This window comes from Pteropus alecto, unplaced genomic scaffold, assembly GCF_000325575.1.
Source record: "Pteropus alecto unplaced genomic scaffold, ASM32557v1 scaffold125, whole genome shotgun sequence".
NCBI lineage: Eukaryota > Metazoa > Chordata > Mammalia > Chiroptera > Pteropodidae > Pteropus > Pteropus alecto.
This window is the reverse complement of record NW_006436888.1, coordinates 10145432-10158128: the sequence shown is the minus strand read 5'-3', so window position 1 is coordinate 10158128 and position 12697 is coordinate 10145432. Positions and strand designations below refer to the sequence as shown.

Genomic DNA, 12697 nt, shown 5'->3' with positions numbered 1-12697 from the left:
CTTCCCTCTGTATGCTCAGCTTTTTCCTAGTCACAGACTCCCTGCCCCACGCAAAGACCCCAGGGGCAGACCCAGCACACAGGACACATACAGATGCCAGTGTGCACGGCTGTCACAGGCCTCTGCATGGGTGCACAGGCAGCTAGGGACGCAGATACACAAGGACACACGTGGAGCCACCCAGGGGCACACGGAACCTGGTGAGCTGGGCTGCAGCGCACACCCAAGCTGGGCCTGCAGGCCAGGGCCCCGGCACGTGGGGTGGTCATCCTCCCTGCTGCTGGGGGCTCAGGCCTGGCTGCCCGAGGCCGGGGTCCTCCCTGGGCCCTCTGCCAGCGCTGCGCATGGCTGTGCGTGTCCCTCTGCTTTCCGGGGTTGAGCTGCGTGTGTCTCTCTCGGGTTGAGACCCGCCCCAGAAGACGTTCCCCAGGCAGAACACGGAGCGGGACCTTGGCCCTCGTCCTGGCCCCTCCACTGTGTCTTTCCTTCATCGATGCGTCCGTGACGGTCCCTGGGCTGTGTGCCTCGTGGGGCGGGCCCTGTGGGAGGATGAGGGCCTACATGTGGCCGTTAAACATTGATGGAATGAAGGACAGGTGATGGCCTCGCTATGGTCCCTGGCCAGGTGCAACTTGGTGCCTCCTGATGTGAGGCCAGCTGGAGGCCAGCTGCAGGGCATGTGGACAGCAGCCAAGAGGCCTGTGAGGAGGGCCTGGCCCTTCCCACTTGGCTCTGGGCCTTGGAATGTGACCCATCCTGGCCGGGTCCCCCAGCGGGAAGCAAGAGCACAGGAACAGGCTTGCGGGCCAAGACGTGGCCAGTCCTGTTCCTCTCTCAGCTGACCATGGACAGGCCTCAGTCCCCTCCTGGGCCTAGGCTCAGCTCTCGCCCGCTGCAAACTCACATCTTCGGCCTCACAGACCCCTCCCAGAAACGTCTCAGGAAAGGAATCCTCGTCCCGGGGCTGAGGGTGCAGATGAGGGACAGTCACTTCCTTGGCTCTGAGATGGAGGCCACCTGGCAAGTTCCGGATGTTGGGCTGAGCTGGCTGGAAGGGCAGGACCCCACAGGCCCTGTCTGTGGGGCAGCAGGCCCACTTGAGGTCTACCCCAGGGCCAGGTGACGTCAGGGAGGGGTCCCGGCCACCCCTGCACCCCACCCCTCCCTGACAGCTGAGAACACCCTGCAGGCTCCAGGGCCACCGTCCTGAGCAGCCCGCAGCAGGAGTGCGTCTGCTGGTGGACAGGTCAGAGGTGACCGGCCTGGCGAAGGGCCGAGTACAGTGGGGAGGTGGACGGGGCTGGGAGGAGCACGACCTGGGGCTAGGTGGAGGGTGGCCGCTGAGCCGGGTCCAGCAGCGCAGGGGACGCCCCCAGCCCTCACACACTCCTCTCCCCGGAGTCACGGGAGCCCGCGGGCAGCAGCAGAGGGCAGAGGCCAAGTCCGGGGCCCAGCTGGATCTGGTCATGCCTTGTGCGCCTTGCAGACCAGCAGGTCTCAGGTGGGAAGAGCTGGGTGCCCAGCCTGCCCCGGTGGATGTGCAGTGTCCGTTGCATGGGCTCCATGTGCCCCCCCGCCCAGTCTGAGGTGGAGAAAGGCGCGTGCTCCCTTCCTGAGACATGACCCCTCTGGGGCCCCAGCGGTGTGTACCCGGAACAGCGTCCTCACAGCGCTGGGAGGGGCTGGGGGAGGACGGGGCAGGACCCTGCTGAGTCGCCACCCAGGCTGCTTCCCAAAGATTCGAGAATGGGATGGTCCACTGGCGATGGGTCCCAGTGACGTGACTCCCCTGTGTGCCCCTGGGGGCGGGGCCACCCGCTGCTCCGGCCACGGGATGGGGCAGGAAGCTGGTTCCTAGGCTGCCGGGGTCAAGGGCTTCCTTGGCGTGGCCTGTGCTTAGAGGTCAAGTGCCTCATGCTCTTCACCGACAGGACCGAGCAGGGATGGCAGGGACCGCGGGTAGTCACTGAGCGGGTCCCAGGTCCGTGTCTCCACAGACGCCTGCCACACCCACGTCCAGAAACACCACAGGACAGCATTCACTGGGAGGAGCCGGTGCTCTTCCTAAAATGTTTTTATTGGAGGGTCGGATTGGCAGAGAACGTCAGAGGCTTTGCCGTACGTGACACACGGCTCTACTCTCACGTGGTCAAGCTGCATCAGAAATGAGTGCAGCATGTGCTGGTGGCTTCGTCACGGAGACTGCGCATGTGACGACGTAGCTACTGAACCAAGCCCCAGGAGCCCAGAGGGCAGCTCGGCCCTGGCTCCCTGGGGCCTGGGGCTCCTAGACCCCACACCGGCCACAGCGCCAGCAGCCTTGATGGCCCAAGGGACATGAAATCAGCAGGGACACCCACACAGACAGTAGGTAAGTTTTGGGGGGAACAGAGCGGAAGGAAAGATTCATCGGGCATGCCCGCTTCAGCCCAGGGACAACGGGACGGCTTGGTAGCGACCGGAGAGCCAGGTGGGTCCAGGGCAGCCTGTCACGGCCTCCTGAGCAGGCTGGCTGAGCTCTGGGGAGTCGCGTGCCACCGATGAGGGGTGGGTCTTAGCTCGCGCATGTCTGCTTCTGGAGGCTAAACGCATGGGTTCAGTGGGGCCCTAAGAAACACTCCCCCAAAAAGGCAAAACACACAAGTGTCTTTTACAGACAGATCAGAGACCACAGAACGAACGGTGGAGTCGGTTTGTCGTCCTCCAGTCCGACCGGAAAGCAGTGAGGTCAGTAAGGAGCACCAACACCGCAGCTGGCTGCAGGCTGGGGCGCCCACGTGTGCCCACACGCAGCGAACACGTGCACACGGCAGACGGCCCGAGCCACTCACAGCGGAGACCCCTGTGCACAGCGGACAGCGCGGCAGGCACGTTCGTCCCGCACACGCCTTAGGGTGCTGGGCTCCGCCTCAGGCCTCCTACGCTCCCCGCCACCGTCCCCACTTTGGCTGCCGATGGCTGTCGACGTGCAGGTGGCGCCCGCACACCGCCCCAGCCCCCAGCTGTTCATCCCCACGGTGCTCGCTCACGCAATTCCGAAAGCCCACCGCTCACCGCCCAGCCGGGCCGGACAGACAGGGCTGCTAGAAGGCTCTGTGCGCCTCCGCCCCCTCAGCATCCCACAGCAACGTTAGGAAATTTACTGAAAACTGGTTTTTAATAGGACTCTGATTCACCGCACACGCCTAAGCTGCCCTCTGGCATGGTGTGACCGTAAAAGATGCCACCTTCCACGAATGCCTGCTGCTGGCATCTCGGCCTGGAACCGAGCATTCGACCAGCCAGTGTCGCCTTCTGCAGACGCAGCTCCTGGCTGTGTCTACGTGACTCCAGAACACCCGGACAGCTAATCCGCCATTTGGACAACTTCGTAAAAAGCCTTAGTAAAAACCGCAGAGACAGGACAATTTAAGCACATGACAAAGTGGCACACCCCACGACAGAACCTTTTGGAGACTGACCAAAGAATGCAGGTATCTTAGAAAATGCCGAGGTAAAAACGCAATGAATAATTTAACACCCCACACGAGCCCTGCAGGAGAGGCCGAGCGAACGGACGTCTGTGGCCGGCTCTGGCTGCGGCTGGCTGCTCAGCGGGCCACGGCCACGTGGGCAGCGGCGAAGTCCAGGTCCGTCTTGGACGGGTACACGACCTTCAGGTGCCCCTCCTCGTCCACCACCCGGACCTGCTCCACCACCAGCTGGCAGTCCCCGCCCTTCTCGGCACTGGGATCGGACAGCTGTCCGGAGGGGGCCTCGGCTTCCGCATCTGAGAGCGAGCCCTCCTCTCTGTTTTCTAGTGTGTACTTGTTGATTTCTGCCATTTTCTGCAAATGGAAAACATTTTTGTAACCCAGGGATTCGAGGCGACCCAGGCAGGAAGCCCCCGTGGCTGGCGGGAGCCCGGGGCACGCTCTGCCCCCATGGCTGGTCGCCGGCAGGCGCCGTGGGCTTGCTCACCAGAATGAGGGCATCCATGGCATCTTTGCAGATCTGCAGACTCGTTGCACTCGTCACTTCCAAAAACAGGTCAGAAGTGGTTTTCTTAATCTTGAAAAGAAACCAGCGAGATTTCAGAAAAAGGAGTTATCCAAAGTAGGCACCAGCAAAACCAACTATAATCTGAAGAAAACCCAATAAAACAGTGTCACACAGCCCAGGGTGTCACCCGCCTATGGACAGACACACACTGGAATGCTGGGCACAGGGGACAGGGCAGTGCCGGGGCAGAGGGATGGCCGCTGTGGCCGCTGCACTAACAGCCTCGGACGCCGCCCACCTTCGTCTTCTCGCTGTTGGTTATCGGTGGGAAAGAAATGACGTCGCCGTCTGCGTCCACGAGGCAGGGGTACCGCTCTTTACCGTCCAGTAAGTGAAGGTACCTGGGGGAGAAACACCAGTTACAGGTGCAGCTCACACCTGACAGGTGACAAGGCAAAGCTCATCAGGCCAGGTAAGCGTAGGGTCAAGGGCATGTGTCATGAGCTCGGGTACAAAGCGTCCCGAAGCCCTTGTCCACATGGGTAGCAGCGGGGCTATGGCAGGGAGGTCTGAGGACCTTCACCTGCCACGTCCCCAGCTGCGAGAGATGAGGGTAAACGCTGTGGGTCTGGCCACTTCCTCCCAGGGCTGGTGGGCGACGCGGCTCCCTCCTGTCTCCGTGTCCTTGGTGCTTGTCCCGAGGGCTACCCTCCTGTGACGTGACACAGGACTGCACTCCGAGCACTGGCTCTCGGAAGTGGCTTCACCTCCCTGACGTGTCCACAAGACACTGGTGAACGCTATTTCCTACCTGCCCACGCGAGAATCCCTGGCAGTAAAGTGAATGAGCTTTGGGGGGATTCCCCAAGTTTTGGCAACGTTAGGAGTTTCCTGAACAGCAAAGTTAATGACGCGGAGGACGGTGTGCCGGGCCGTCCTTGTACCCCATGGGCCTGCAGCGCCCGGAGCCCCCCTGCCCCTTGGAGCCTGGCTGCCAGCAGCGCCCCTGCGTGCCAGCCCGCTGACCTGTGCAGGCCGGAGACGGTCTGCCGCTTCCTCTGCTTCCGGTGCTCCTCGGCCTCCAGCTGCAGCTGCCGCACCAGGTCCTTGGCTTTGACCTCCCTGCGCCCCAGGGGGACGAGCTACGAGGTAGAAGCCTCAGGTCAGCTCACAGGAACTCGCGGCCACAAACCACACCTGTCCTCCTGTTCAACCTGGCTTTAAGCGCCAACAATGCCTCTCAACTCTCTCCTCCACTGACCTCCACGACAGCGAGCGGTGACAACCATCCTAGAGCTGACGACTGCCCTGCCCTCCGCACCACATGAGGTCACACTGTGCCTTGAGGTCACTTCAGGAACCTGAATGCCCAAATTCTTGACTCCTTTTGAAAAGGAGCTGAACCGTGAACCCCCACCCCCTCCCACAGCTGCGTTTCTGGGGCTGCAGACCCTGGACGGCTGAGGAGACACACAGCGTGGGCGTGCAGCTCACACCCAGGTCACACTCAGGCTGCCCGGGGCCTCGGGGCACCGGACAGAGTTTAGCAGACGTGGAGCTGGCCTGCGACAGCAACTCACTCTCAAGGTGGCCCCAAATCGGGGGTTTTGCAACTGGGATGCAGACTGTAGTTTTGGTTCAAAGTTTAGTGAGCAAATGAAAAAAAAGCTCTTTCAAGCTAAGACCTCCCTTGAGGAATTTTCTCTGCAAAGCAGCTGTGAACACGGCCTGCCTCCTACCCTGGGTACTTGCTGGGAGCGGTGTCTGATTCTGCCTTAGAATGCTCGGATGCCATCTCTAGCATGTGGCCTTTGTCAAAGCCACTGAGGAGCATCTCCCACCGTGAGCCCAAGAGGGACACTGCGTCACCTTGAGGTCCTGCGGCGGGCGGCCGGTGTACAGCAGAGGCCCCCGGATGGCCGCGCGGTCGTGGGTCGCGATGGTGGCCACGGTTCTCTTCTCACAGAGGTCCTCGTGGAGCTTCGTCTGCAGCACGAGGGCGGAGGCCGGCAGAGCTCAGCGTGACTCCGAGGCCCAGCCCGCCGCGGGTCACCGCTGCCACCCTGCTGCCCACCTTCTCTGCCTCCCCCGCCCAACGTTCGCTTCGTGAAACCATCCTCGGAAAACTACCTGTTTATCGGCAGAACTTTCTTTGCCTAGCACTTTCTAGAACACAACACCTGAGACTTTCAGGAACCCATCTTAAAGTAAGTCACGACTGAGTTAGCAAAAGCATGACTTAGAATGTTTCCTCCGAAACTTGATTTCTGAGTTCTAAACTCCTGGCTCACGTGCTTTTGTCCTCTCCCTGACCTCAGGAGGGTTCCCTAAGACGCAATGTGTGAACCTGCAAAGCCCCTTCTGTCTCACAGGGCCACACTCGTGTCCTCCTCACGTCAGAAAGGGGCTTTTGTATTAACACACGGGCAGACTGCACAGGAAGAAGCAAATCAGGCACTCGGTCTGGCCAAGACCTGAAGGGGGGACACAAGGCCCATGAGCACGCGCCGGCCAGAGCTGCCGCCTTCGACTCCATCTGAGGTGGAACTGAACTCATCGTTCGGCACAGAAACCAGGAGGTTCTCCGCGTCAGGCACTCCGGGCGCACTGGTCACCCCCGCGACCAAGCTGTCCTCAGGAGCGCGGCTGCCCGGAGCCGTGGGTGGGGGCAGGGAGGCGCCCAGGGTGCCCCGACGTGCGCGTGCGCTCGGCTGCCCCACGGCCTGAGGCCCAGGGCGACACGCACACACAGAGGGCCCACGTCCGTCCTGCCACACGTCACCCGCCCACACGGGCCGCGGGCACTCACCTGAGAGGTGAGGAAGCGCCTGAGCGCATTCCCGGCCTGCAGGTCCATGCCCCTCACGACGGCTCCCACGAAGAACGGCCGGACGTCCTTGACCTCGGGGCTCGCCGTGACGGTCAGCGGGGCGGGGTTCTCGGACACGTGCAGGACGCGGAGCAGCAGCCGGCCAGCGCCGTCCACCGCGTCGCCCTCGCCCTCGCCCTCGCCGCCCTCCCTCCTCCTCCGCTCCCTCCTCCTCCGGCGGCTGTCGTCCTTCTCGGCGTCGGCCCGGCCCCGGCCGCGCCCGCCCCCTCGGCCCCCGACGCGCAGGTACTCCAGGATGGACTTGGTCTGGCAGCCGCTGACCATCTTCTCCAGGCGCTTGTCCTTGAGCTTGTTCCCGCGGAGGTTGATCTCCTTGAGCTTGGGGCAGTCGGCCAGCGCCGCGGGGACCTCGCTCAGCTGGTTGTTGGACAGGTCCAGCGTCTGGAAGGGACACAGGGAACACATGAGGCTCCCGGACTCTGGCCACTCGGGGACGGGGGAGGGCCACATCGGTCCTGCCGCCCGCTGCCATGGCCCGGTACTCCCGGCGCCTCCCTCCCAGCTCCGTGCTGGCGCCGGTCTGAGCGGCCATCACCGATCACCTGCATCAAATACCTGTCGTAACCACAGCCTCTGGCAGCGACTGCAGCAGCATTCCAGACAGACAGACAGACAGACAGCTCAGAGGCGCAGGGGACAGGGACGAGGGGAGTGAGTGGTCTGGTCACTGACAAGTAAGTGCTTTAGATGAGACACGGGCGCCCCACAACGCGGGGCTAAGGTCTGCTGAGGACACGCGCCAAGCCGCACACGGCGAGAGCAGCGCAGCACCCGCCACGTGGAGCCTGAGCCGCCAGCCCAGCGGTGCCCAGCGCGCACACAGCTGCAGTGCGTGGACGACGGGGCGGGCCTGCCTGCTGGGACCCGGGGACCGCACTGCGAGGCCCGGGAAACCCCATGGCCCGAGCGGAAGAACCTTCTCTCTGCATTACTGATCGGACTCAGACAAAACAACAGAAACGAGCAAAGCAGCCACCTTCCGCGGTCACAGGAAGCGACCTGAGTGGGGAGGGGCAGGAGCAGGGACACTAGGGAGTGGTCAGATTCCGGACACGGAAGGAACCACCTCCACAGCGGGTAGGGTCCTCACGCCCACTGCACGGTCTCCTGTGGAGGACAGGGCCCCCAGCCCCGCTCTCTTCCCAGCGTGACCGAGGGGCACTGCATGCGAGTGGCCTTCTCCCCATCCCCTCCAGGGCCGGTGGGAAGGCAGGGCTGGCCTCGCCTGGCACCGCTGAGGCCTGACTCGGCACTCGGGGGCAAAAGGACAGCCTCAGCTTCAGGAGAAACCCTCTTCTCTGGTTTGGTTGCTGACCACAGGGGCAGCAAGGGACTCCCCACGGCTTCAGCTCAGGTTGGTCCCGAGGAGAGCTTTGCCTCAGCCTCTTGCCGGTCTGGACCACGCCCGAGTCCCAGCGAGACCCGGCGGCAGCTCCCGCATGCGCATTCACAGCAAAGCACACTCAGTCTGAGTGTGAGTGGCCGGGGATGAGTCGCTCCTGGTTGGGTGTGACAGGCCAGCAGGTGGACCACAACGGGTGAGACTGTATCAGGACCTGAGGCGGCGCGGGGGCTCTGACCACTCGGAAGCGGCCGTCTGCTTCGGCCGGCGTACAGGACACGGTCAATGGAATTTCACAGACCCGAGACAGGAAGGATTCGAACGGAGGTCTGAGTCCTGTGACTCCAGCAGTCAGAGAACTGAGAACCAGGGTGGAGTGCTGTCACCGGCGTGAGCCACCGAAGGCAGAGCCAGGACCTGAAGGAGGGAGGGCCACCTGCAGAGGTGTCCGCCTTGCCACCAGAGCAGGACTGAGGGAGGAAAAGGGCGGGAAGCAAAGCAGGCAGCGTCTTGGCCTTCGGTCGCCGCCGGGAACCAAACAGCCTCAGGGGCCACTGAGTGGGGACCTGGGTCACACGGTTGTAGGGTTTCTTACAACTGCCACCATGCCGTGCCTCTCCAGGCCCTTCTCCTCGCTCAGTGGGGGCTGGACAGCGGGGGGGAGGATGGACTGTACCCCGGGGCAGGTGACCCCCCCACCAAGAGGCGGAGCCTGTGTCCCACCTGGAACCTGGCTGTCCCCTAACGCCCGTTCCTCGCCCGCAGTGAGGGCAGCTGCAGGGCTCGGAGCCCAGGTGTGCAGCCGGCACGCCACCCTCTCGGAGGCCGCCTGTAGTGTTATTAGGAGCCGGGGCTGGAGGGTGCGGCCAGCTGGGCCACCTAGACCAGAAGTGGCTACGTGCACGCGCGCCTAGAATGCGTCCGCCCGCAGGGTGGAGCGGCAGCGAAGGGCTGGTGTCGCAAGGTCAGGCCTGGATGCTCTGTGCGCGGCTCCACCTGCACGCGCTGTCCAAAGGGGCCCTGGCTGCACAGCCTGGGAACTCGGCACAGAGTGCAGGCGGGGCAGGAGGCAGGAGGCCAGCGGTGACCTTCTCGCAGGAGAAGCACTCCGACCCCAAAGGGCATGACGCCCAGGGGGTCACTCACAAGGCAACTGCACTAGGAATGGCCCCCGGGCACCCGCCCAGAGCTGACACACAGAGGACGCCATCTGCTCCTTTAACACAGACGGCGACACCAGCGAAGCAGAGCCAGTCTCCAACCCCGGACTGTGACGCCAGCGGCCTCCCGGGGACCGGGGACGTCGCTTCTGCGTGGGACACACTGCTGGGGACAGGTGCTACATTTCTGGGTGTGTGAGCCTGAGACGAACCCCCTGCCTCTGGAGGTGGGTACGGACCATCCTTTTCTGGCGGGCGGCGGGCTGAGGGGACCTGGGCTGTGCCCCGCCACCTCCGGCAACAGCTGAGAAAGTAAAAACTGAGCAAGTATCTTTTTTTTGCTTTAGTTTCTCTCGTTACTGGACAACAGTTTTCACCTTTGAAGTTTGATCTCTCTGTGAAACCCGACCGCGGAGAGGGCGTGTCCCACGTGTGAGCGACACTGGGTGACACGCGTGGGCTCGATTCCTGGCAGAAATGGGACCGATCTGGATGCTGTTCTCTCTCCAATAGGCTGTTCTGGCCCCTTTCAGAAGTTTGGGGGCACATCTGTCCTGTCTGCCTCTCCCTCCGTCAGTCCCTGATGGGCAGTGTCATGGGTCTGGGTGACAGTCGCTTAAAATACAGGGGACAGTGACACGAGAGTGCCACCCATCCTTGGCACACTGCAGCCCTGGCAGTGGAGCCCAGTGGCTAACAGAACCCCACGCAAGAACGCACACAACCCGAGAGAAGCCCACTCCACACTCTTACGTCTCCCAGGGGAGGCTGAGCTGAAGGGTCGAGGCCGGACAATGACGAAGCCAAGGCCACCAAAGGCAGAGGAAACCCACTGGCGAGGGACAGCCAGCCAAAGCGCAGCCACGTCTCCAGCTCCCTCATCCTGGGAGGCTGGAGTGGGGCGGGGTCGGGCCTTTACAGCTGCAAGGTCTGGGGCCACCACCTGGGTCCAGCTCCCTGGGGAGTATGCGCCGAGGCACCAGCATCTGCAGTCTCCCAGCTGTGAGAGGGAGAGAATAAGCAGAGGCCTGGGTGCTGCTTCTCTGGTGGCCCTGGGAACCACGTCCCCTGATACCCGCGCCCTTACGTGCCAGCACCCTACAGATCTGGACGGGGCTCGATCTACTTCCTCGATGCACGTGGTGGACGCGACAGGGGACTAGTCCCAGGCCCAGGCCTTCAGAAGGCCCGGTGGCCTCTGCCTTTGCTCCCTGAGGAGCCCGGGGCTGCTACATGAGAAGTCAGACGACGCTGCTGCGGACAGAAAGGTCCCAAGATGGCAGAGAGAAGCCCCGCCTCCCAGGATTCTGGCTGAGCGGCCCTGGGATCACTGCCAGCCGGACAGGCCACACAAGTGGCCCACGGCAGGGGCAGCGAGTGTCCAGCGACCCTGAATGGAGAACTGTCAGCACCCAAGACAGCTGCCGTTTTAAGCTATGAAGTCTTGAAGCTGTCGTGCAGCCGGGGACAACATGCACGGGCCCCGTCAGCTCTCTGCACGTGCACTGTGGAGCCTCCCGGGTCCCCAACGGCGAGCAGACCGGTGTCGGCACCCACGGCCCCCCCACGAGACACGGAGCTGGAACCCAGGCTGTCCGCTCTGAGCCTGGCTTTGTCCCCTCCAGACAGAACACTCTGCCCTCACAACCCAGCATATGCAGCAGCGCCACTCCACGGCTGCTCCTCATGGAGGCGCCACCTTAGGAAAGGCCCCCAAAGGACGTCTAAGCCCGAAAGGGGTTCCAAGTAGCTCCTGCGTGACACTCTCCAAGAAACAGGTCTCCTTACATGACAGAGCACCAACGGAGGCATGAAGATGGCGAACAGAATGGCCCAGGCAGGGGCTGAGCAAACGAGACCCTCTTTAATCCGAAAGAGGGGATTCGGGCCCACCAAGCACGACGGCCTCACCAGGCAGGTGCACAGAGCGTGGCGCGGCCACGGGTCGGAGCCACGGCCTCGAAAAGAGAGACAAAAAGCGACAGCACACTCGCGACACTGCATCAAGCTACACATCCGGTTTTTGCAACCTTCTGGAAAACCAAGAGATCTAGCCGACGGGAAGATGGAGTAGAAAGTGCTGTGCGTCACGTGTTATCCCTGAGCCCTACGCGGAGCCCGCAGCCCTGGATGGCCAAGGGGTCCCAGGGCTTCTTCCCGGTAATGCCAGCAAGCACGTGCCATTCTGGAGACTGATCTCATCTACTGCTCTCTCACACACACACGCACACACACGCGTACGCACACACCTTTACACATAAAGGTATTTGTAAAATGAGCTGGCGATATCTTAAGAGTAACGTCTGCTGCCAATAGATCATTTGCTAAATTGTATACACGTTTTACTAAGAAAAAGCTGCATAAAAAATAAAAAAAAAAAAAACACCACAGGTCCGCTTTTACAAGGGTGAAATAAAAAGAGAAGATGCAGGGGAAAGAACACTGGACAGGTGACCCTGAGACTTCCGTCCGCCCAGCTCTTGAACTCAGCAGATGTAATGGACACCTGCTATAAGCCAAGCATCACGCTGGGGCCTGGAGACCCAAGGTGAATAAAAGAGAGGATCCCGGACAAAGACCCAAACTATTTGCTGTTTACTCTGGGCGACCCCCTGCATCTATCTGTAAAACAGCTGTAACAACCCTACCTCGCGAAGCTGTTGAGGTGACAGGAAATGTCACATACGAAATCGCACCAGGTGGCATGACGTGAATCCCAGAGATTTCACATCCGCACGTTCTGTCTGGGCTCTTTCAGTCATTTCAGGAGTATTTGGAGATACAAACATCCAGACGTGGGCCCTGCCAGTTGACCACTGTGTCACGTGAAGCCCAGCTGTGAACAGTGCGGTGCGGGGTGAGAATGGCCCGGAACGCAGGCCAGGTTAGTGTGGGTGTGGTGGGGGGACCCGGGCTGAGGACGGCTTTCCAGACGCACGGACACTGGAGCTGACTCTTCCCGGCCCAGCACGAACTTCCCAGGCCCGGCGCCCCGGGGGACGTCCCCGGGGACAGCTCTGCACCGAGACTCCACTCTCCCGGCTACGACAGGGCCTCGCCCCGCCCGCGCCGGGTCGCCTCGCTTACCTTGAGCGAGGCCAAGTGGGCGATGTCGCCGCTGAGCTCTCGCAGGCAGTTGTCGGCGGCCGCCAGCTCGCTGAGCAGGGGCAGCGCGCCGGGGAGGAAGAGCTCTGCGGGGAAGGAGTCCATGGTTGAGGCTCTGCAGGCGCGGGGCGCAGCGCGCCAGGTCGGCGGGCAGCTCGCGCAGCCGGTTGCCGCTCAGGTTGAGGCTCTGCAGCTGCGGGAGGCCCGGCGGCTCGGCGG

The 12697-nt window shown here is 62.4% G+C and overlaps 1 protein-coding gene across 1 annotated transcript; it reads right to left on the bottom strand.

The window, feature by feature from the left end:
• Nucleotides 1-2059: 2059 nt before the first annotated feature.
• On the bottom strand, nucleotides 2060-12672 carry LRRC47 (leucine rich repeat containing 47). Its single transcript, XM_025048547.1, has 8 exons — nucleotides 12643-12672; nucleotides 12461-12584; nucleotides 6791-7252; nucleotides 5851-5967; nucleotides 5008-5123; nucleotides 4280-4382; nucleotides 3961-4050; nucleotides 2060-3827 (listed from the first exon to the last, which is right to left on the bottom strand). Exons 2-8 carry the CDS (start codon nucleotides 12581-12583, stop codon nucleotides 3591-3593), a joined length of 1248 nt encoding a protein of 415 aa, XP_024904315.1. The 5' UTR covers nucleotide 12584; nucleotides 12643-12672; the 3' UTR covers nucleotides 2060-3590.
• Nucleotides 12673-12697: the final 25 nt, after the last annotated feature.

What these genes read in the sequence shown, in the direction of transcription:
- LRRC47 (XM_025048547.1), bottom strand. Translation starts at nt 12,583, where the DNA reads ATGGACTCCTTCCCCGCAGAGCTCTTCCTCCCCGGCGCGCTGCCCCTG. An exon ending in CCCACTTGGCCTCGCTCAAG is followed by an intron (nt 7,253 to 12,460) that starts GTAAGCGAGGCG and finishes TGTCCCTTCCAG; the next exon opens with ACGCTGGACCTGTCCAACAA. An exon ending in GCCCGCCGCAGGACCTCAAG is followed by an intron (nt 5,124 to 5,850) that starts GTGACGCAGTGT and finishes TCTACCTCGTAG; the next exon opens with CTCGTCCCCCTGGGGCGCAG.